Below are 21,838 nucleotides of genomic sequence, written 5' to 3' on the forward strand. Positions count from 1 at the left end.
TAGTAGCAGTTTCTGTGTAACCAACGGTTATTTTTAATTTCAGAAAATATTCAATTAAACTTCAATTTAAAAACTGAATACTTCTTTGGTCCAGTTTGATCTATTGTTTTAATTTGGCGCGACGACGATAAATTATTTGCGCATGTGCGCAGTAGAATCAATAGCAGTTTCATGTGTGACAAAATCTACTAAAATGTCAGTAAAATAGTGAAAATAAACATACTTAAATTCTTGAATATTTTATTGCAGTTATTTATGTAAAACTATGGAATTTCGAACATTCCGAAACACTGAACAAAATACAGATCTTATATTGAAATCTATACCGTCAGATCCGATGTTAGATTTGCACCAGCCCAATTTTCAACAAAAATGTTTCGTGTTTACCGATATAGAACTTACTGACATAAGTGGCAAATATCCTCCTGAATCAGATAATCGCAAAATTGGTAATGGATCCATTTCTACATATTCTAAAACATTGCCAAAGAATAAAAAAAGTAAAACTAAATGGAAAGGGAAAAAAATTGCTACAACTGTAGCTGGTATATTGTTATTGTTACTAATTGGCGCGGGAGTACCGTTTGCTTTACAGCTGCGTTCATCATCTCTCTTGGAAGCAAGGCTGACTTTTATAAAACGACTGTTAAGTGAAATTCCATTAGTAGAAGGTTATTGGAGTCCGGAAAATTTGACTACTTCATTATCAGCAATAAAGGAAGGCTTAGTAGGCGCACTATTGTGGTCAGTAGATATACCTTGTGGAGCACAACACTTGGATGCTGTACAGAGAGCATTGGAAGGAGTGGATGCAGCAAAAAACACTGCAAAACACCATGAGTCATTAGTCATAGTTGATAAAGCTTTAGATATGGAGAAAGCTCATTCGGATGGTTTTGTTTCTGTGATCTTAGGTAAAGACTGAATTGTATCGTTCAACTTATTCCCATATCAGCATATTTGTAATAATTGCCAAAATATGTATATAATTTATATGTGTACCATAGGCATTAAAGGCGGCCATGCTCTAGGAGCAAGTCTTGCTGTCCTACGGTCACTTTACCATCTAGGAGTCAGATTTGTTTCTTTAACACAAGAGGGGTGCAGCACGCCCTGGGCCACTGCTTCTAAATTTTATGAAATGGAATCGCATCCGGAACAAGACATTGAGCTAGATGGAATTACATTATTTGGACAGGTAAAATAATATGTGTTTTAAATTCATATATTATTTTAACAACACTAACTTGGGCAAGAAGTTCAGAAGAAAAATTGGAAAAATTGGAAAAATTTGAGGAACACCGGAAAACTACATTCTAGCCTTATCCCGGCAGTTGCAACGTGAGGAATGAAGATTTTATCTGCATTTTTTGCGAAATGAAATTATACTAGTCCAACTCATAAAACGCATAACGGTGACTGAATAAAACATAACAAAATTTCTATAAAAATGATAAAAGAATTACCAGAAAAGGGAAATTAGATTATTAACAATAACATTTAATTCAATTTTGAGATTAAAAGTGTTCCCTCAATCTTGGAAAGTAACAAGAATAATTCTAATACACGAACCTGCGAAAGATCCTTGTTTATTGTCTTCTTATAGACTTTCTTGGATTTCCAAGATTTTTAATAACTTCGAATAGTAAAGTTCTTACTAAGAGTCGGTAATTTTGATTAAGAAAGATTTATTTTAACTTTAAACCTACCGAGGCCGGTCAAAATGACCGTTTCAAACTTTATGTATTAACTTAGACATTTTTAAACGTTAAAATACCAATATCAAACTATATGACAATTATTAAAACATACTAATAATATTTTTTCCACACTTTGATTTTAATTATTTTTTCTATTTTCCGAAAAAAAAATTATGCGGCCTTACTACCACGGTCGGTCAATTTGACCGGTAGAAAATGTTATTGGAAAGTTGTTTTTATCGAAATATAGGAGCAGCTTTATACAAAATATACCAAATGAACCAAAAAAATTTAGAATAAAGTTCTGGACGAAATGTGAAGTAAATAGTAAATATATAATAAGTGGGTTTTCATATTTGGGAAATGATAAGAGAAAAGATTGTTCAATTCTTCAATTGGATAGGTTCTAAGGCTAATAAATTCATTTTAAATTTAAAAATTCATTTCAAACATTTTTAAAGAAATTTATATAAATCAATTTTCATTACCATCTCGGTGTATAAAAGAAAACCGAAAAAATGCTTGTTACAAGTTTCAAACATTATCCAATAAAAAAAGGAGTAAGCAGCAAAAGTGTTAATACTGTTCCGAAAGGTCGAATAAAGTATGATATTTATGCGCATGGAATTCTGTATAAATATTTGATTTCATTCGCTTTTTTCTTATAATTTCTTCTAGAAATTATATAAACAAAAATTTAGATAAAAGTTTATGAAAATTTCTTTATTTTATATACAGTAAATAATATATTATTTGAACATTTTATTATTTGAATTAAATATATTACATATTGTCGGTAGATTTAGTGTTAAAATACTTGATTTTTTATTGCATCCTTAAATAGTATTTGTTCCTTTAAATCATTTCTAAGTTATTTAGCATGAACACTATTCTTTTTTCCCGTCCCGGGTTAGCATAATAAAATAGGGTCACCTTCACTAAAAACCTACATACTAAAAATGTTACATAAGACAATGAGATTAAATTTTTGTATTTATTAAAATTTTATTTGTTGCAGTCAATGATAAGTGAAATGAATCGATTGGGAGTTTTGTTGGAGGTGTCGGGGGCTTCCGAATTGGCAATGAAGCAAGCTTTGACTGTATCTCGTGCCCCCTGCTTGTTGGCCAATTCTTCACCTCTCGCATTATGCAACGACACTTCTGCCATATCCGACGATATACTTACAAGCTTGCCACAAAACGGTGGTATTATTATGGTAATTAATATTAATATTTTGACTATTTAAACAGTTTATCAGTAAAATACTTTTTAATAATTCTGGATTCAGAACAAAAATTATATATAATATTAAAGTGCATAAAATACATACATCTGAAAGTTATTTAAAATATCGAGGTAATTCGCGGGTGCTCGTAATCAAATTGTTGTCTTCTTTCGTTGTCGCACTATAGGCAACTATTTTTAAATTCGTTTCTTCAATTCAAACTTTTTAGGACATCCAAAAATTTCAATAAGTTCAGTATTATTGCTCACAAGAATATTTTTCAATTTTCAATTATTTCCAACACATGTGTAAGATTAATATTTGGATTTACCTACTTATTAATTTTGGGGATTTTCTGTGAATTATTGTATTTAAATAAAAAAGTGAAATGTTTCAAAACCCAAATATTAATATTACACATGCGTTAGAAATAATTGAAAATTTAAAAATATTTTTGCAAGCAATGTACTGAACTTACTAAAATTTTTGGATGTCGTAAAAAGTTTGGATTGAAAATAAGAATTCAAAAATAGTGCGACAACAATAGAAGACAACAATTTCTTCGCCTCGATCTTCTAAATAAATTTAAACTCAATGTATTTTATGCGATCATCTTAGGTTATATAATAATCTAATTTTTAGTGTACCAAATCCAAAATTATTAGTAAATATTTAAAATAATTAACATAAATATTTATATAATTTTAATGATAAACTGTGAAAACAATTAAAATAATAGGTGGGGGTGGTAAAAAAAATGACATGCGGGCGTTGAGAACCCCCATTTTTCAACGACGTTTTCGCCAAAACAGCCCAACGATTAGATATCACTCGATAAGGTTAATTAGATTTTCAAGACGATCAGCCTTTTCTTTAGAATAAGCAGAAATGTGCATTTTTTGTCCATACTTTCATAAAAAAATCGTTTTTGAAATTTAAAAACTATTCTTGAAAATCGTTCTGATTAATTTTTGGAAAAGATCGGTCGGCCGGTCGGTTCGTTTATTCATAATTGATCTACTTAAAATATCATATTGAAAAACAACTTAATATTTAATATATTTGATATATAAGAAAGTCACTATTCTTATGTTATACTATATTTTATGAATGAATTTATTAAATGATACATTATTCAGCCTATTGTATCGTTATCCAGCTGTAGATATTTTCATATACTCTATGTATTCTTGTGCATATTTGTTATTCTTAACTAGGTGAATGTGGACCATTGTAAAAATCAACAATTAACAAGGAAAGATGCTATATCGTACATTAATCATGTTCGCAACATGGCTGGAGTAGACCATATTGGTTTAAGTGGTGCAACTTCAAATTATCCTCACTTGCTTGCAGAATTGGCAAGAGACCGGTTATGGGGTAAATAAAATCATAAATTAATAACTGCATTAATAAATCATTAAATTCGGAATATATAAATATTTGATTAAATGTTTATTAGTAGAAGAAGCAAAAAACTTGCCTATACCACATAATGTGTAATTCTGTTGATTGAAAAAGTATGAATTGATATTAAGTATGGTTTCCACATAATTTTCTAGTGCATAGTTGATTTCTGATCTTCCAACAATTTGTGAATGATACAGCCATTATGATATAATTTTTAACAATAAATTACAACATATAATCACATAAACAAAGTTTACAGTCATTTATTAGGTAAATAGTAGTATAATTATAATTTCTGAATTATTTAAATTACATATTAACATATAAATGACATTAATACAAATTAACATTTTGTTTTACCATTATAGGAAATATTGCCATAAAAAAACTGGTTGGCGGAAATTTGGTTAGAGTATTGAAAGAGGTATCAACAATTTAATACCATAGTAATTCAGCTTAATTTAGTTTTTAATTATACTATTTATTTCATTAGGTAGAAGCCGTGCGTGATAAGGTACCTATAAATGAAGAATGGGTTCCAGAAGAAGCTATTGAGGGTCACTCATATTGTCGTTATCCAGTAGTATAATTTTTTTTCATATAGAAATAAGAATATTTAATTTAAAGTTACCTAAAAAAATAAATTCTTTATACATTTATCCAATAAATGTTAAATACTAATACATTTTTTTATCCTTTTTCTTCTTTTTCACTTTAATAGGCAAATCTATATCATTTGTAATTTCATTTTCATTATTTGATTCAACATCTTCTAACATTTTATGCTTTTTTTTCTTTATTTTTATTGGCATATTTGATATTTGTTCTGCTTCGGTGGATTCTATACTTGAATTTTCAACGGTTTTTGCTTTCTTTTTTTTAGCTATCTTGATTTCAGATATTTCCAACAAACTTTCAGCATTTTTTTCACTTTGAACTGAATTTGGTTTACATTTTTTCTTTACTTTATGTTCCTCAACATTCGTACTATGTGATATTTTGCTTTCAAATGACTGTTTTTGTATGTTGCGATCTTTCTTTGATTTTTTTCTCCCGTTAACATCTTCTATAGTATTTTCTTTTGATATACTAGATTCTGTATCTATTTTAGCATTCTTTTCATTTTTAGATTTCTTTTTTTTCTGTTTCTTTGTAACCTTCTCACTTGACTGATCTATGTCTGAATCCAAATTTTCAGATAATTTGGACTCGTGCTCAAATTCTTGTTCAGCTTCATCTCTTATAGTTGAATCGCATTTCTTCTTTTTCTGTTTTTTATGTGGTACAGCCTTTTCTTCAATTTCAATGGTCTTTCTTTTACCTTCATTTTCATTAGTAGATATTTTAACTTCATTTATTTCTTCCTCAATAACAACAACCTGCCCTCGTTTCTTAAGATTTTTTGGTTTATTTTCATTTTCCATATTTAAAGACTCATTGTCACTACTTTGTTCATTTTGTAACACATTCAATTCTCCCTTATTTTCTACTTCCTCTTTTTTTAAGCATCTGTTATCAACCAAAGTAATACATGTTATTCTACAGGAAGCATTGGTTGAACACATTTCTTGAATATCATCATTATCATCATTAATCCAAAGTTTTATAACACCCGAGCTATCACATGTTACAATATACATATTTATACCAGCAACACATTTAATTCTGCAGCTGTGTCCTTTTTCAATATGCTTCGATTTATTCTTTGTATCATATATTAATATATTACCATCTTCCAATCCACAAACTAATTTAGTTTCAGTAATCCAATAACAACTAGTCATTTTTGAGTCTAATTCTTGACTGTCAATCACTGCAGCGTGTTCTATGCTCCAGATATCAAGTTTTCTTGAACCAGCTAAGGTGAAATGGGAACCATCTTTAGACCAATGAATTGAATCTAAAAGAAGACCATGAGGCCCACGACTGGATAAGTTAGTTGCATAAGCATGTCTTCCTTTAACTAAATTCCATGTCCGTAAAACATGATCTGCACCAATTGACAGAGCAAGCTTTCCACTTGGATGTACAGCAACATGATTAACGGCTGATTTTTTATGTGCACTACCCCATAATTTTTCTGTTTGCCAGTTTCCAGTGCGGACAATAGCTAAAGCACCATCAGCACCGCCACTCAAAATATGTGAGGCTTTTGGAGTAAAGGCAATGGTGTTGACAGTACCAGAATGATGAATAAGCATTTGAACTTCTTTTCTTGTATTCATGTCATAAATAAATATCCTATCATCGGATCCAGCAGAAGCCAAGAACCTTTCACAGCATGCAACAGCACGGATTGAACCAGTGTGGGATTTTGTTGCAAAGGTTTGTTTGATAACACATTTTGACTCCTGAAAACATATAATGTGATTAATATAACCTAAACGAGTAACACGTGTTTAAAATTGTATATTTGATATGTTTCTTAAAGGGCAACAAGGTAAAATTATTGTTCAGACACTATAACAGTGCCCCCATAAAAAATATTATATGAAAACCTTAAAGCAACTTTTATGTTAATGTATGCAAGGATATCAATCTGATCACCAGATTAATATAATTACATCGCCATAGTATTTCTTAACGCGTATCAATAAATGTCATTGTTGAAAAAAAACAATATATAATTCATATCAATTTAATTCCATGGTTTCAAATCCATTACAATAACCTATAAATTTGTTTCGGACGTACTTGTGTTTTTTCAATTTTATATCCTAAAATGAATTGCTCGTAAGTTCCAACTACAATTTCAAATTCAGACGTCATTTTTAATTAGTAATTGAATTTAATCAGCTCTTTTATCCATTTAATATATTGAAGTCGATGTTAATTTCACTATTAGAATTGACTTAACGCACATGTTTCGAAAACATAACCTAAAACACAGAGCCAGAGCTAAACGCTTCGTTCAGATAGTTATTTTCTATCAAAGTATTTCGGTGAGCGTGTCTTATTTTAGTGGGCGTGTTATATTATATATTATAATTAATTAAAGTACATGGAATATGGAATGTTTTTATACATATTTTACTGATAACATCCATGCCCATATATTTAAGTATATACCATATAAATATATTTCGTATATATCCATATACATATATTTTGTATATAAACAAATTGTTATTTTATTATTGATAATTTCCTATTTTTCTTAAATTTGTGTTATTATTTTTTCTGGTGTGGTATATATCAATTTTTAATATATGTAATATTCTAAATTTAACTTTTTTAAACTTTGTAAAAATTCTTTTAGATACTATAAAACATTAAAAGTTTGCTAAATGATGACACACAACAGTGTCGAAACGTATAAATAAATATTTTATTATATATTGTTTTCTTTTATTTCGACGATCGGTTGAAAATCAACATTCAATAAGAATATGTCTCTACGTCGAACAACAAAAACTAAATCTTATTTATTACATTTTGATTTTACCACGCGATTTTCTATTATCATGTCGATTGTAATGCTTTTTCCTAATTATATTAAATTTTAAATATATCGAACAACCAAAACATCTGTAAATGTCCATATAATTATTATTAATAAATATGATTATTGCCACAAAGAGATTTATTTCGATATTTCGATATTTCGAAAGGTAATATAAAAGGTCATAAGGGTCAAAACTGAGCACATATGCGTATCAATTTTTCACATTTTCATAGATCTCTCATTTATGTACTTAGATATTTTAATATTTTGATCACTTAAACATAATAATAAAAAACTTGTAAGATTTATTTTAAGCATATTTAAATTGCTTAAGAACTTGCATAGATGTAATTCTGAAACTCATAAAAATGAAAACAAATGCAAATTACACAAGTCCTTAAAATTATTATTTCATTTATTTTTGTAAATACATAAATTATTTACATATTTAGTATATCACTCCTAAATTTCTAACTATTATTAATCTTTGATTTTAAAGTATTTATAAACAAAATATCAGACTTCTTTACAAAAATATTTATATTTTAAACAGCTTCAGCAAAACCCACGCGATCATTTCCCATATCAAATTCTGTGTAGAATTTTCCAATGAAAACATCTCCTAAAATCCATAGAGGACCATTTGGAGGAGGAATATCAATTCCCATAAATCCAGATAGACAAATTGTCTTTCCCATTTGAGCAACTTTCAAAACATAATCAGCTCCCTCCAATGCAAATACCTTCCCGTTTAATATGAATTCAATGTTTGGCAAGTTTGGTATTTGTTCGCAATCAACCATATATTCGCCACCAACAATTGGTGTAGCACCAATAAGTTTATTCAAATTCTGAACTTCATTTAAAGGACCTGCGATGAGACTGGTACCAGTGTCTGCAATTGCTTCACATCCATTTTCACAAAATGTTTGTCCGCCAACTTTTACTGAATCCATTTTGAATTGCCAATAAGCCTTTCTATCAACTGATAAATAAGTGAAGTCACCTTTGTAGTGATCTGGGTCTGAACCTCCTAATAAAATTTCTCCTCCAACCGGAGCTGTGGGATCACGATTCAAGTAAAATGAGAAAATGGGTTCGGATATTAAACCTTGATTGTACATATTGTAGAATACTGGTACAACACCATCAACTGATATTGAACTGTATCCCATTCCCAATATACCATCAAACTTGGCAGCAACAAAAGCTAAGCCAGGCTCACTCATAGCTTCGGCAAAAGTTTGTTTAGCCACATCGAGCCCACCAACGTTTACAGTATCAGTGGAAAGGAAAACCAGAAAGACTTCCTGATCCGTACTGAATAGCAAAATCAGTGCCATTCTTGACATAGGTGGAAGATTTAGCACTGTTATATTTATTGTGAAGCATGCAGGCGATATTGGTCATATGGCATTTCTTTGAAGGAACCCAAAGGTTGGATGAACCAGTATCGAATACAACTTTAAAATTTTGTGGGGGATTACCAATAGTTATGGGTCCGTAGTACTGGGCATCTAAATAGTTGGACAATGGTTCAGGAGTTGGTCCTCCGTACCTAAGACGTAATTGTTTCATTTCTGTTCCTACATCTTGCAATTGACGACGTACGCTTTGTATTTTATACAATGGAACTCGTATAATTTCTCCCGAACTAAAAGCTAATAAAGCGATTAGAATGCTATAAAATAACATCTCGACACAATAACAACAATGGTTTCAGATATATTTAAATTTTAGAACTTTTACTTTCTGCACTAGATTGTTTGTACAAGAGCTATGTAGCGAAACTGTTTGTGTTTTTTCTCAATAACTGATTAACTGCTAATAATGCGATTCATGCGATAAATAGAATGACCCCAAGGTGACACAACAATCTCTGCATCACAAATTTCGCCATAGACACAGCACAGATATATTTGACACCGACGCCGTTCTCAGGTCAAATCAACGAGCAACGAGCTATCTGCTGGCGAAGAGAATGTTATTGTAAACATTAGGGCCGTTATCGACGACACCCGTGAGAAGCAGCAGCATTATGTCTGCTACTCTGATAATTATTAACTAGCTGTAAGTGGAATTCTGTCTTAAGGCAATTAGGGCATCGGGCCTTAAGGCAAATTGCTGGAACTTCCCGTACCAAAAATTATTATTTTTTTAAAAACGATTAACATTTTTGAAAAAAATTACTTCGAAAAAATAAGATTTTTGAGAAACTATAAATTTGACAAAAAATTACTTTTTTTGAAAAAAAAAATTGAAAAAATAATTTTTTTTTTTTTTTTTTTTTTTTTTTAATTTTTTTTTTGAAAAAAAATGTTTTCTTCTTTATTTTGACATATGTTGGAAGATCTGAATTTTTTTTCAAAGCAATCGTACTGCTTTAACCGCATAGAGACAAAATATAAAGCGCGTAAGCGCCGCGCCACCGTCTAACGCATAAACATTGGTACGGAACCCATAGGAATGGAAATTTATACTTATTGTTAAAATCTCTATTAAATATCTGATAATTTGATGTGCATATATCTAATGATAATTTTTTACCGCCAAATGGCCTTTTTGTTACTTTTTTCGTTAGATCTCCGAAACCGCTAGACCCGCCCTTATGAAAATTTGATCAAATCTTCATCTTATCAATACAAGTAAAATGTTTTTTGAATTATTAAAATCGGACGTTCCGTTTTCTTAAAAACTGAGGTACCGTTTTGCCCAATATCTTCGGAACGCCAAAAACTAATCAGCACGTCTCCTTATCAATACGAATCGAATGTTTTTTAAATTATTCAAATTGCTTCATCCGTGTTCCTGAAATCGTCGACGAAAATTTGTATCCGCACACACATACATACACGCTCACACACACACACACACATACACACATACACACACACATACATCCATTTTTTCTAAGGTATGCCAAAATATTCAGAAACCCCTGAAATGTAAAGATATATAAAAATTTTCATTTTCGATTTTTTTGCGATTACTATAACTTACTCTACGGGAAGTTAAAAACTGTTAATAAACACTCTTCCATTTATTTCAATATCATTTCAACTAGTGGTGCATGGCAAAGTGCCTTAATACAAATTGCTGGAACTTCCCGTTTAATAAATAATTTTGAAAAAATTAGATTTTTGAGAAATTTTGAAAATTTTGAAAAAAATTGACTTTCCTGAAAAATTTAATTTTTTTATATTCTGATTTTTTTTATATTCGTTTTTTTTCGTATTTTGAAAATTTTGAACATATTTTAAGCAATCGTGCTGCATAGCTGATTTAGAGTCGAATATCAAAGCGCGTGAGCGCCGCGTAGTCATCTAACGTGTAAACATTAGTACGGAAACCATATAAATGTACATAAAATTTGTACTTACTTATTATTATCATCTCTGTTTATTTTTGACCGCCAATGGCATTATTTTTTACTTTTTTATTGGATCTCCGAAGAGGCTAGACCTGTCTTTTTTTATCAGTTGTTCATTTTGTCAATACAAGTACAATGTATTTTAGATTATTTGAATCGGACACTCTCCTCAAAAATTGAAATACCATTTGTGGCACTTTTTGCCCCGTATCTCCGAAACGACTAGACCTGCCTTCGCCAAAAACTAAACAGCACGTCTTCTCATCAATACGAATCGAATGTTTTTGAATTATTCAAATGCTTCATCCGTGTTTCCGAAATCGTCGTCGAAATTTTGTATCCGCACACATACATACAGCACACACACATATACACGCACACACATACACACACACACACATACATCCATTTTTTTAAGGTATGTCAAAATGAGATATATAAAAATATATAAAAAAATTATTTTCGATTTTTTTGCGATTACTATAACTTACACTACGGGAAGTTAATAATATTTATCTTGTTAATTTTACTTCCCGTACCAAAATTATTGCGTGCATACATATTTTGTTTAAAAAAAGATTCAACATTTTTTTAAAACTTTGGAAAAATCAAATTTGGGAATTTGTAGTTCTGATTTTTTTTTATATTTCAAAATATTTTGGAAATTTTGATCATTTTATCAAACAAACGCACTGCGCGCAAAATATAAATAAGTAAGCGCCGCGTAAAATATAAATGTAAACAAAATCATTATTACAATCAGTTATTAATATTATCAATCATTATTAAAATCTCTACAAAATATCTCATAATTTGATGTGCATATGTCTAATGATTATTCTTGGCCACCAAATAGCATTTTTTTACTTTTTTTTGGATCTCCGAAACCGCTTGACCAGCATTCCCAAAAATGCCATCAGTTTTTTATTTCGTCAATTCAAATAAAAAGTTTTGAATCATTCAAATTTAAATTGGATAGCAGAAAAGTGAAAACTTTTTCGTCCACGTTTTAGCCCGCAATTCTGAATCGATTTTGAAAATTCAAAAACCGGTCGAAAAATATTTAATTGTTGGGAATCGTGCTGATTAGTTTTTTTTTAAATGTATATTTGCTGCCATAAAAAACATAAATATTTTAACTATTTATTATGTACGTTTTCGATACTGTAGGTGTATCATCATCAAGCAGCTCAGAAAGTAAAGTAGTTTTTTACACGGATTTCCTAGAAGGTAATCTTATCCGCACTTTACCTTCTCATTTCTGTAAAATTGTAAATCGCGGTAAAACTCATAGAAAGGTAAAAAATGTTAAAAAGTTTCTGACTAATTTGATAACCAATCGTGGCAAATGGCATTTCTTTAATATCTCTTTTGAATATAAAAGCAAGCAAACAAAAGAATACGTAATAAACATGTTTCTAAAACGATGCTATAATCTTTATATTCACTCATTATAATTCAAATTTTTGGCGCTCAAAAATTAAGTTACCAGTATTGCCAACACATATTGCATGCAATTATTGATTGAGCAAGTTCAGTGGCCCTTTAATTGTCAATATTTACAAATGTCAACCATTGTCAAAAAAATAATCTGTGTTTTATGTCTGCATATTGATTGATAGAAATGTTTTGAAAATATGTAATATTTAGTGTAATAGTTAATTTTTCTTTAAATCAGATCTGCTCCATGATAGCCCTGGTTTGTTAATAAAATTTGATTATCAGTCTTAAATATATTTTTGTACTTACAAATTATATATTTGTCAGGATCAATCAAAACCCACTTTTCTTGATATATATAAGATGGATTTGGCGGAGACCATGAAAGCTGTTTTAGCAAACAAACATTCGAATATGTCTTCACAAATGGGAGCACATTCGGGAGTCAGTGATACTCCTGGAACTGGTTATGTGACTGAAAAATTGTATATGTTATTACAATTATATCTGCAAAACAAGGGCTGGAGTCCCAGTGTAGAATTATTGCAATGTTTTACTGAATTAAAAGATTCAGCAATGCTTCCAAATGCAGCATATCTTCAGTAAGTAAATATAGAATGATTCATATTCCAAAAACTTTGTTTAAGCAGAATGTATAATCATTATGGTTAACTATTTTTAACACCTTGAAGACCGCATCAAAACTCGTGCTTTACTTGTAGGAACCTCACCAAAAATGGTCTATTCCAGATAACATATATCGTATGTCCACCGGTGGTTCTATAATGTTAGTGCATTGTGTACTACCGGTGGACATGCGGTCTTCTACATATTAAAGATCGTGAATGTTTCATTGTCACACTTTTAAAATGGTAACTACTTTTTGCTAATTGAAATGCAAATGTGCAATATTTCAGAGTCCTGGCTAGTCGTGTTGCACTGGATTCACAAGGTAGATTAGTTTTGAGAGATTCAGGAAAAATAGTTCTTCCATTTGAACATTTTGCAAATGCAGTTATGTTAAAACACATGGGTGGACCCCATGGACTTCACCTTGGCATTGAAGCCACTGTGAGAGCAGTAAGTTAAACACTTTAATTTGTTTAATTAAATTGTCAGTGCCGAAGTAAAGTTTGTACAAGATTATTTTTAAATTTTTGATATAAGGTTATAAATTTATAGCCATTAAAACAAAAAAACATGTGCATTTTTAGGTAATGGATTCCTATACTATTGGGAGAGAAAACCTTGGTATGGAAAAGGACTTTATTGTAGAAGTTGTGCAGTCATGCCCAAGCCCTGCTTGTCGCTATTATAAAGGCCATTTGAATGCTCCTATGGGTTCAACTTCAAATACATTTATGACTCCAGAGCCTCCTCACACTCCACAAAACTTCACAAGTGATCAATTTAATATGAGTCATTTGGGTGCTCTTAGTAAGATTTATTTGAATATTTATTTGAAAATTTATTGAATTTTTTTAATATGTAAATACCATTTTATATAAAATCCAGTCTAAGTAAAATTTTTCATGTTTTACTTTATTTACATAAATATTGTCTGTATATTGTACTCGTTCCTATCACTATGTTTTATCAGAATTATCATATTTTAAGTCATAAAGAGTTTACTTCCAAAAAAACACGAAAGATTTCACTTGAAATGGATATTATTCTTAAGAATTCTAATAATTTAAGCTCAAAGTCTTTATATAATTTCTAAAATATTTAATAGGGCATATTGCAGGTGCAGTGGATTTAACTGGCCCTATGGAATCACCTAAGGGATCACATAATGCATCACAAACACCTAACAAGGGTCCAGCCCAGCAAATCACTGCTGCCATAATCCAGCAGCAAAATAGAGCCATTGCTCAGCAAGTATGTATAAAAATTAGGGTTCTTATTAAGTTTATACAGGGTTACAGGTAAAGTGTCCCTTATGAGTTTAGATCAAAATTAAAAATCAAATTATTTATTTTTAAATATTATAATAAAATTTATTTCATTCATTTAATAAACACTTAATATAAGCACATAGTGTAATTTTTTTTCTAAAATCTATCTGAAGGAAGCATTCAATTCTACTAAGCATTGGCATTTTTGTATCTAAATGTGAATTGAGTTTCATTCTTTTTATCGCTACTGCATGTTGCAGTTGCTACTAAAATAAAAGATAACAAATATTATTTTATTCAATAGAATTTAGAGAAATTTGGAGCTCTTTCATCTCTGGAAAAACAGCGAGTATTGCAACAGCTGGACAAGAAGCAATATGAGCCTCCATCAACTTCCATAACATCACAAATATCACAGAATAATATTCCAAGTCCTATGGAGCATAAAGTTTCTGATTTTTTGAGGTAGTCTAAAATTTCATAATTGATTAATTTATTATTTTGTATTATATATATATATATATCAAATGTTAAATATGAACAATATACACACTTTATTTAATAATTACAGACGTTTCGAGGCCATGATATGCTTCATCTTCAATTATATACTAATACATTATTAAATATTTTATATGAATTATATTTAATTTTTGAAAAACATAACGCCAACTATTTTGTACAATGCTTGACACAATACTAAGCATGTGAATATATTCATTTAATTTTTACTGCTTTGAAATTACACTGAAGATGAGGCATACCATGATCTCGATGCGTCTGTATTTATTAGGTAAAGTGTGTGTAAAAATCTGTGTGTTGTGTTGTTCATATTCAACATTTCATATTCGTTGCACTCATATCACAAAATTCTATAATATATATTTATATAATATAGAATATATTATATATATATATATATATATATATATATATATATATATGTATATGTATACATACATACATATATATATATATATATATGTATATGTATACATATATATATATATATATATATATATATATATATATATATATGATAAAATTGTTTCTTGGGCATCCATCCAATAATTTTAATTATATAAATTTATATATATATATATTTATATATAGAATTTTGTAATATGAGGGGAACGAACATTAAATGTTGTTTATTCATTTCACTCATATCACAAAATTCTATAATTCTGATTGTGCAAGATAAAAAATAGTAGATCAATAGTTTTTGTACAGAATTTCATCGATTTATGAAAAAGAAAAAAGCTATAAGATATTAACATTTTTTTCATTGGTCTAACAGCATACATTTTGAGTCCCTATTTAGCTCTTTTTCATTTTATAAACACACAAAAACTACAAACTATGAACAACAGGCATGTATAACAGTTGTATTTAATTATCTCAACTTGCATTGAAATAGTTTTTATAATAAATAAAATAAGAATCATTCCAAATCCACTCTTAACTCTTAATGTTAATGATCTTAACTTGTATTGCATTTGTTTTTATAATTCATTTTTTCTTAGTCGTACCTCAACCTCATCACTAGATCTGGATACATTATGTAGCAATAAAGATTTGCTGGCTTTGCATAATGGTGCTTGGGGTGGCAGTTCTGAAGCATTGGGCGGAGCCCTGGGCGCACTCAGTGGAGGAGGTGTTGGTGGAGACAAAATTGTTCGAGCGTTTTCTGAATTGATGAGGAACATTGCTAGAATGAAGACTTTTATCAGACCTTCTATGTGTAAACCTTATGGCAAGCAGAGTGAGAGCTTACAAAAAAGTAGGTAGAAATTGTTGTCTTGTAGCATAAACTATTTATGCCTTAAAATATGTGCCAAGATATAGCATAAAATCATGGTACTTTTTTAGTGAAATTAAAATATTTTGACACTTTTTATTTCTGATTAAATGATGGTTCCAATATAAATAGTTATCATTATGATTATTTCAGCACTAATTGACACCATACAACTAGTACAGTCTTTGAGATCTGTTTTGCCTGCTCCTCACATCCCGGTTAGCTCATGGAAAAGTGAAGATAGACATCGCAAAGATGACACTGCTGCTGGACTTCAAGGCTTAACTTAAGTATAAATATTGTGATTTTCTCATGGATAACTAACTAACTATGATTGCACATTTGATTATGCAAGAAATATTATATTCCTTTTCTTATTAACAAAGATTATCATCAAAAGGAATAAAATGATAAAGTTAAAAAAATAATAACGTATAAAAATGAACATAACTACAAGTGATTCTAGTAGACAGTCCAATATTTCATGATAAATTAAAGGACTTTAATTGTTTTCAAATTTATAGTAGACTCTTTCCAATAAAGACTAGCATTTTGGCATTGTAGAAATTTTATCAATTATTAATGCATACTTTAATCCTACAACTTTTATTATGCACTTACATTGCAAAGATTTTAATTTAACAGAAAAACATTATTTCAAAATTTAAATAAATCTGTTTCACCATATTGATATTTATGGCAAAATTGAAATAGAAAAATACATATTTCAGAAGTTGAATCTAAGTTTATTCATGAGAAAGTTACATAAGTATATATGTAGTTTTCAAATTTGTTTTCTCAAAATTAATTTTTTTAATCAACCATAAATCAACATCACAAATTTGCGATGAAAGCTCTCTACAGTTCTATGAATATTTGGAACAAAGACTAATAGAGCTTATGATAACAGATCTATGAAACTCGTGAACACTAAAGCAATGATTATTATTGAAATTATTTAATTGCACCTATTTTATATCAGTTTTATTATTAAAACATAAAATATATAAATAAAATTTTATACCATTCTTAGTATAATCTTGTAAAACTTTTTACAATAGTTTTTTTTATTTTATGTCAAATAAAGTTTGAGTTATAAAATTGATATGAATTGAGGATTCGTTATCACATCAAGTTATTCATTTATCATATCGAAATCAAATTGTTAATTTTATTCAGTTTTCTCTTTAATTGATTTGCAAAATATACGTAAGACAAAAAAACCTTTGAAAAAAAATCCCAACATATCTTATTTTGAATATTGATAGAACATTTGCATACTACTTATATGTTTATTAGTTTTTAGATTTATTTTGCAAGTATGATTATTAGCATGGCATAATAACCATCTAACAAAGGTGATAGTTACTAACATTTTTCTGGTGGGTCTGAAAAATGAAAATTTATATTCATTGTCATGAGTGCATGCTGTTTTAAATTATACTACAGTAGTTCTGAACTAAACCCAGAACCATGGTTAAAAATTAGCCACTTGGATAGTAAGAAAACTGCATTTCTACTTATTGATGCAGTTATCTATAACCAATTAAGGAGGAGTATCCATAATTTGTTGACATAATTTTTCAAACTAACACAGTAAAAAAATATTTCTATGTATCAACAATTTACAATATTGACATTGATCCTTTGTATTGATTCAATGATGTTGCTTATAATATTAGAATTATATTTAATAGGGCGGGTCGATTTAAAAGTCGCTTAGGCACATATGATTTTCGGATACTGGGGATCAAAATAAGATACTCTGCTGAAGAAACCATACCCCTAAAATGAATTCTGATGTCCTGTGCATTGACCCAAAGATAAGGGTTGAATTTTGAAAGGCCGATCCACCCATGTCCATCGTTCAACCCCTGAGACTTCCCCTTATAGGTCTCCCATATAAAAATGGTAAAAAATCATCGTTTTTCGTATTTTCAACCATTTTTTGTATATTAATTTATTAATATACGAATTTCGTATATTAATTCATACACACACAAAAAACTTGTTAACAAAAAAAATTATTAAAAGTTTTGTTTCAATTTTTTCGAAGCATTTTTCGCGAAAATTTGCGATAATTTATAATTTTTACATAGTTTTATTTACATATGTTATGAATAAATAAATTTTATAATAAAAATAAATTGCTGATTTTTGTCATATTGAAGTACCAAAATTGTCAGGGGGGTAAGCCATGGGTATGGGTAGATCGGCCTTCTAAAGTTATTGGGGGTCAGTAACAGGATTTTTCAAAATTTGACCCAATCTTTGGGTCAATGCACGGGACGTCAGAATTCATTTTAGAGATATGGGTTTCTTCGGCAAAGTATCCTATTTTGATTTTTAGTATCCGAAAAAAATATGTGCCTATGCGACTTTTTTTACCCATACAAATCGACCCGCCCTAATTTTTAATGTTTTAAGAATAATATTAATTATAAAGATGGCACCTTGGTTAAAATAAAACATGTTCTATTATTATATGATTGATATATTAGTTAGGTTTCTATAGTGTTATGTAGTTTTACCATTCTGTTTAGACAAAGTAAATTTTTCAAACACGGTGTTAGTTTATAAAAAAAACATGCCAAGTGCTCTCAAAATAATATTAGACAATAAGATTTTTTTTATAATTAATGAATCAGCTGTTTCACCTTATATTAAAATGTTTGATAAGATTTATTGATGTTATTTTAAGTTTTATTAAGTGTATTTTACGAAAATTGCTGAAGCAACATGATGTGAAACGGCTGACATATTTATTTATTAAGTGTTGCCATAAATCACATCACAAGTTTAATACAATATAGTATAGGAGGATCTGATTGAAACTTATTAAAAAAAAAGAGAATACAGCCAAATTATAAATTTTGTTCTAGTCTATATTGCGTTATTAAAAAAAATGTTTAGGTTTATTTAATTTTATAAAAATATTTGGAAACCAATATTTTATGCGACTGAACTTATTTATTTTAGTCACCTATATATTTTATTATACTTGTTGAGAACTAAAATACTCAAAATATTTGAAATCTCATTTATAATGTGAAAGTACACCAGATTAAATAATTTTGTATAAATACAAATATAGTCAAATTTTCAGAATTTTTAAAAAGAATTCGAGATCATAATTTCATGATTGGCCTGTGATATGAAATTAAAAATGTTTTTTTTTTGTCTGCTAGAAAATTTATCAATATCATTAATAATGTCGACTGTCTTAATTGTAATTAGGATTAATGAACTTGTTATAAATAATATAAGATATCTGCTTAGTCTTATGCAATCATATGCCAAGCATAATAAACTGATAAATTCTTCACAGATAAATTTTTGAATAATAAAGCAAACGTATTTGAAACAAGCAAATATTTTTTCTGAGTTTAGTGTTTTACATGATTGGCGTTGAAATTTAGAATTTGTGACATGAATCTATAAATAATGTCCAAATTTGTAGACAAAATTATTTTTAAAATAAGTTATCATTCATCCAGATTAAAAATTAAAAAAAACTGTATTATGCCTAATATGATTATTATATTTTTGATGTAAGTTTTCTATGGACATAGCACTAATTGTGTAAAAAATAAATAAAATTAATGACATTATTAGCGTTATCAATACTAAAAACCTATATTTTTAGCCAAATAAATCAAACAAATAAAAGCTAAGGAATAAATATACAAAATTAATGTGAAATCTACAAGATACAAGTCTTTAAAAAAATAAAAAAAGTGTTATGCGATCCAGGAAAACTAGCCTATGTTTTTGCCAACTTTCCCTTGCACAAGTTGAAAGAGATGCATACTTTCCAGCCAGCATTTATTTTCTTCTCAGACATAGCTTAGAACTTCACTAAAATTAAATAAATGTTGGAGAGAAAGTATTGCGATTCAAAACTTGAGGGTACTTCGAGAGGTATTAAGTGATAACTTTTATTATATTTAAACTTTTTTTTCAGAAATTTCTGGAGAGAACATAAACTTCTCCTTTGGTAAATTAATTATTTATCAAAGCAAATTTTTGGACAAAATCTCAACTATAGAACAGAAATCTCAACTATAGAATAGAACGATTTTCTTTTTTAACTACATTTTTTGATTATACACTTTGCTTTTTTAATAATATTGAATTGACTGAAAAATGTAGATTTCTTTGGCATGTTTGAATATACTGAAAAGCATGAAAAATGTAGATGTAAAAAAATTCCTTGAAAATTTTTTTTTTTGGAAAAAAAAAAATCGAAAAAAATTTTTGGAAAAAAATCGAACAAAATGGAAAGTGAGTGAAAAATGTGGATGTTTGACACGTTATGATTTGTGTGAAAAACCATAGGCCATGACTTTGTAAGTGAGAGAAAAATGTGGATGTTTTGACGCGATTCGATTTGAGTGAAAAATCATGGTCTTTTGATTTTTTTTAACAAGATTGGATTGAGTGTAAAATTTAGATGTAAAAAAAATTTTTGAAAAAAAATTATTTGGAAAAAAAATTGTAAATAATTTTCGTAAAAAAAATTATGGAAAAAAAATTTCCAATTATGGAAAAGTATTTTATAAAAAAAATTTGGAGGAAAAATGGAAAAAAATTGAAAGTTTGAGTTAAAAACCCATCGAAAAAAAATGTTTAGTAAAAATTGAAAGTAAGTGAAAAATGTAGAAGTTTTGACACGTTATGATTTGAGTGAAAAACCATCGAAAAAAAATTTAATTCCGAAAATAAAAATTTGAAAAATCAAAGACAAAGAAAAATATATTCCATGGTTTTTCCTCAAACACTTTTGCTCCAAAATTTTTTCTCCAAATTTTATTTCCAAAAAATTTTTCTTTACAATTTTTTTTTCCAATTTTTTTTTCAAAATTTTTTTTCTCCAAAATAAATAAGTTTTTTTTGCAAAAAATCAAAGTCCATGGTTTTTTCCTAAAATTTTTTTCCGAAAAAATCAAAGACTATAGTCTATGTTTTTTTCCCGACTTTTTTTTGCCAAAATTTTTTTCCACAAAATTTTTGTCGAAAAAATTTTTTCCTGAAAAATCAAAGACAAAAAAAATTTGATCAGAAAAATTTTGAACTAATTTTTTTTTTTTGCTAAAAATTTTTTCAAATATTTTTTCCTAATTTTTTTCCAAAATCTTTTTGTCCAAATTTTTTTGACCCAAATTTATTTGTCCAAATTTTTTTTGACCAAATTTTTTTGTCTGAATTTTTTTTGTCTAAAATTGTTTTGTCCAAATTTTTTTTGATCAAAATTTTTTTGCCTGAATTTTTTTTTGTCCAAAATTGTTTTTGACCAAAATTTTTAGTTCAAAATTTTTCTGATCAATTTTTTTTTGTTCAAATTTCTTTTGTCCAAAATTTTTTGATCAAATTTTTTTGTCCAAAATTTTTTTGACCAAATATTTTTTGACCAAATTTTTTTTTGGCCAAAAATTTTTTGACCAAATTTTTTACTCCGAAATTTTTTTCTGTCCAAAATTTTTTGTTCAAAATTTTTTTGACCAAATTTTTTTCGACAAATTTTTTTTGACCAAATTTTTTTGCCC

At 28.6% G+C, this 21,838-nt stretch overlaps 4 protein-coding genes across 4 annotated transcripts; 2 read left to right on the plus strand and 2 right to left on the minus strand.

Annotated features, from left to right (window-relative positions):
- Positions 1–265: 265 nt before the first annotated feature.
- LOC113388072 (dipeptidase 3-like) lies at positions 266–5,106 on the plus strand. Its single transcript, XM_026625482.1, has 6 exons — positions 266–914; positions 1,008–1,198; positions 2,719–2,919; positions 4,146–4,308; positions 4,707–4,762; positions 4,832–5,106. The coding sequence occupies exons 1-6, from the start codon at positions 266–268 to the stop codon at positions 4,925–4,927; spliced, it is 1,356 nt and encodes a 451-aa protein (XP_026481267.1). The 3' UTR covers positions 4,928–5,106.
- On the minus strand, positions 5,048–7,143 carry LOC113388073 (p21-activated protein kinase-interacting protein 1-like). Its single transcript, XM_026625483.1, has 3 exons — positions 7,033–7,143; positions 5,304–6,689; positions 5,048–5,065 (listed from the first exon to the last, which is right to left on the minus strand). The coding sequence occupies exons 1-3, from the start codon at positions 7,105–7,107 to the stop codon at positions 5,048–5,050; spliced, it is 1,479 nt and encodes a 492-aa protein (XP_026481268.1). The 5' UTR covers positions 7,108–7,143.
- Positions 7,144–8,275: 1,132 nt separating this feature from the next.
- LOC113388625 (lysosomal aspartic protease-like) lies at positions 8,276–9,711 on the minus strand. The gene is given in 2 exon segments (XM_026625989.1): positions 8,276–9,078; positions 9,080–9,711. Coding segments are annotated over 2 exon segments (1,149 nt in total). The 5' UTR covers positions 9,479–9,711; the 3' UTR covers positions 8,276–8,328.
- A 2,983-nt stretch (positions 9,712–12,694) lies between these two features.
- On the plus strand, positions 12,695–16,582 carry LOC113388074. The gene is made up of 8 exons (XM_026625484.1): positions 12,695–12,852; positions 12,921–13,195; positions 13,511–13,673; positions 13,808–14,030; positions 14,329–14,474; positions 14,796–14,956; positions 16,018–16,274; positions 16,446–16,582. Exons 1-8 carry the CDS (start codon positions 12,841–12,843, stop codon positions 16,580–16,582), a joined length of 1,374 nt encoding a protein of 457 aa, XP_026481269.1. The 5' UTR covers positions 12,695–12,840.
- The last annotated feature ends 5,256 nt before the right edge of the window (positions 16,583–21,838 follow it).

This window comes from Ctenocephalides felis, unplaced genomic scaffold (assembly GCF_003426905.1).
Source record: "Ctenocephalides felis isolate EL2017-DRISC unplaced genomic scaffold, ASM342690v1 CF-g0.4_SCAFFOLD_03572, whole genome shotgun sequence".
NCBI lineage: Eukaryota > Metazoa > Arthropoda > Insecta > Siphonaptera > Pulicidae > Ctenocephalides > Ctenocephalides felis.

Excerpts from the sequence above, each read along its gene's own strand:
- LOC113388072 (XM_026625482.1), top strand. The coding sequence starts at position 266 with ATGGAATTTCGAACATTCCGAAACACTGAACAAAATACAGATCTTATA. Across the intron at positions 2,920-4,145 it reads AAAACGGTGGTATTATTATG|GTGAATGTGGACCATTGTAA; the intron begins GTAATTAATATT and ends ATTCTTAACTAG. Across the intron at positions 4,309-4,706 it reads GGCAAGAGACCGGTTATGGG|GAAATATTGCCATAAAAAAA; the intron begins GTAAATAAAATC and ends TTACCATTATAG.
- LOC113388073 (XM_026625483.1), bottom strand. The coding sequence starts at position 7,107 with ATGACGTCTGAATTTGAAATTGTAGTTGGAACTTACGAGCAATTCATT. Across the intron at positions 6,690-7,032 it reads ATAAAATTGAAAAAACACAA|GAGTCAAAATGTGTTATCAA; the intron begins GTACGTCCGAAA and ends ATATGTTTTCAG.
- LOC113388074 (XM_026625484.1), top strand. Across the intron at positions 13,674-13,807 it reads TTGAAGCCACTGTGAGAGCA|GTAATGGATTCCTATACTAT; the intron begins GTAAGTTAAACA and ends GTGCATTTTTAG. Across the intron at positions 14,957-16,017 it reads AAAGTTTCTGATTTTTTGAG|TCGTACCTCAACCTCATCAC; the intron begins GTAGTCTAAAAT and ends ATTTTTTCTTAG.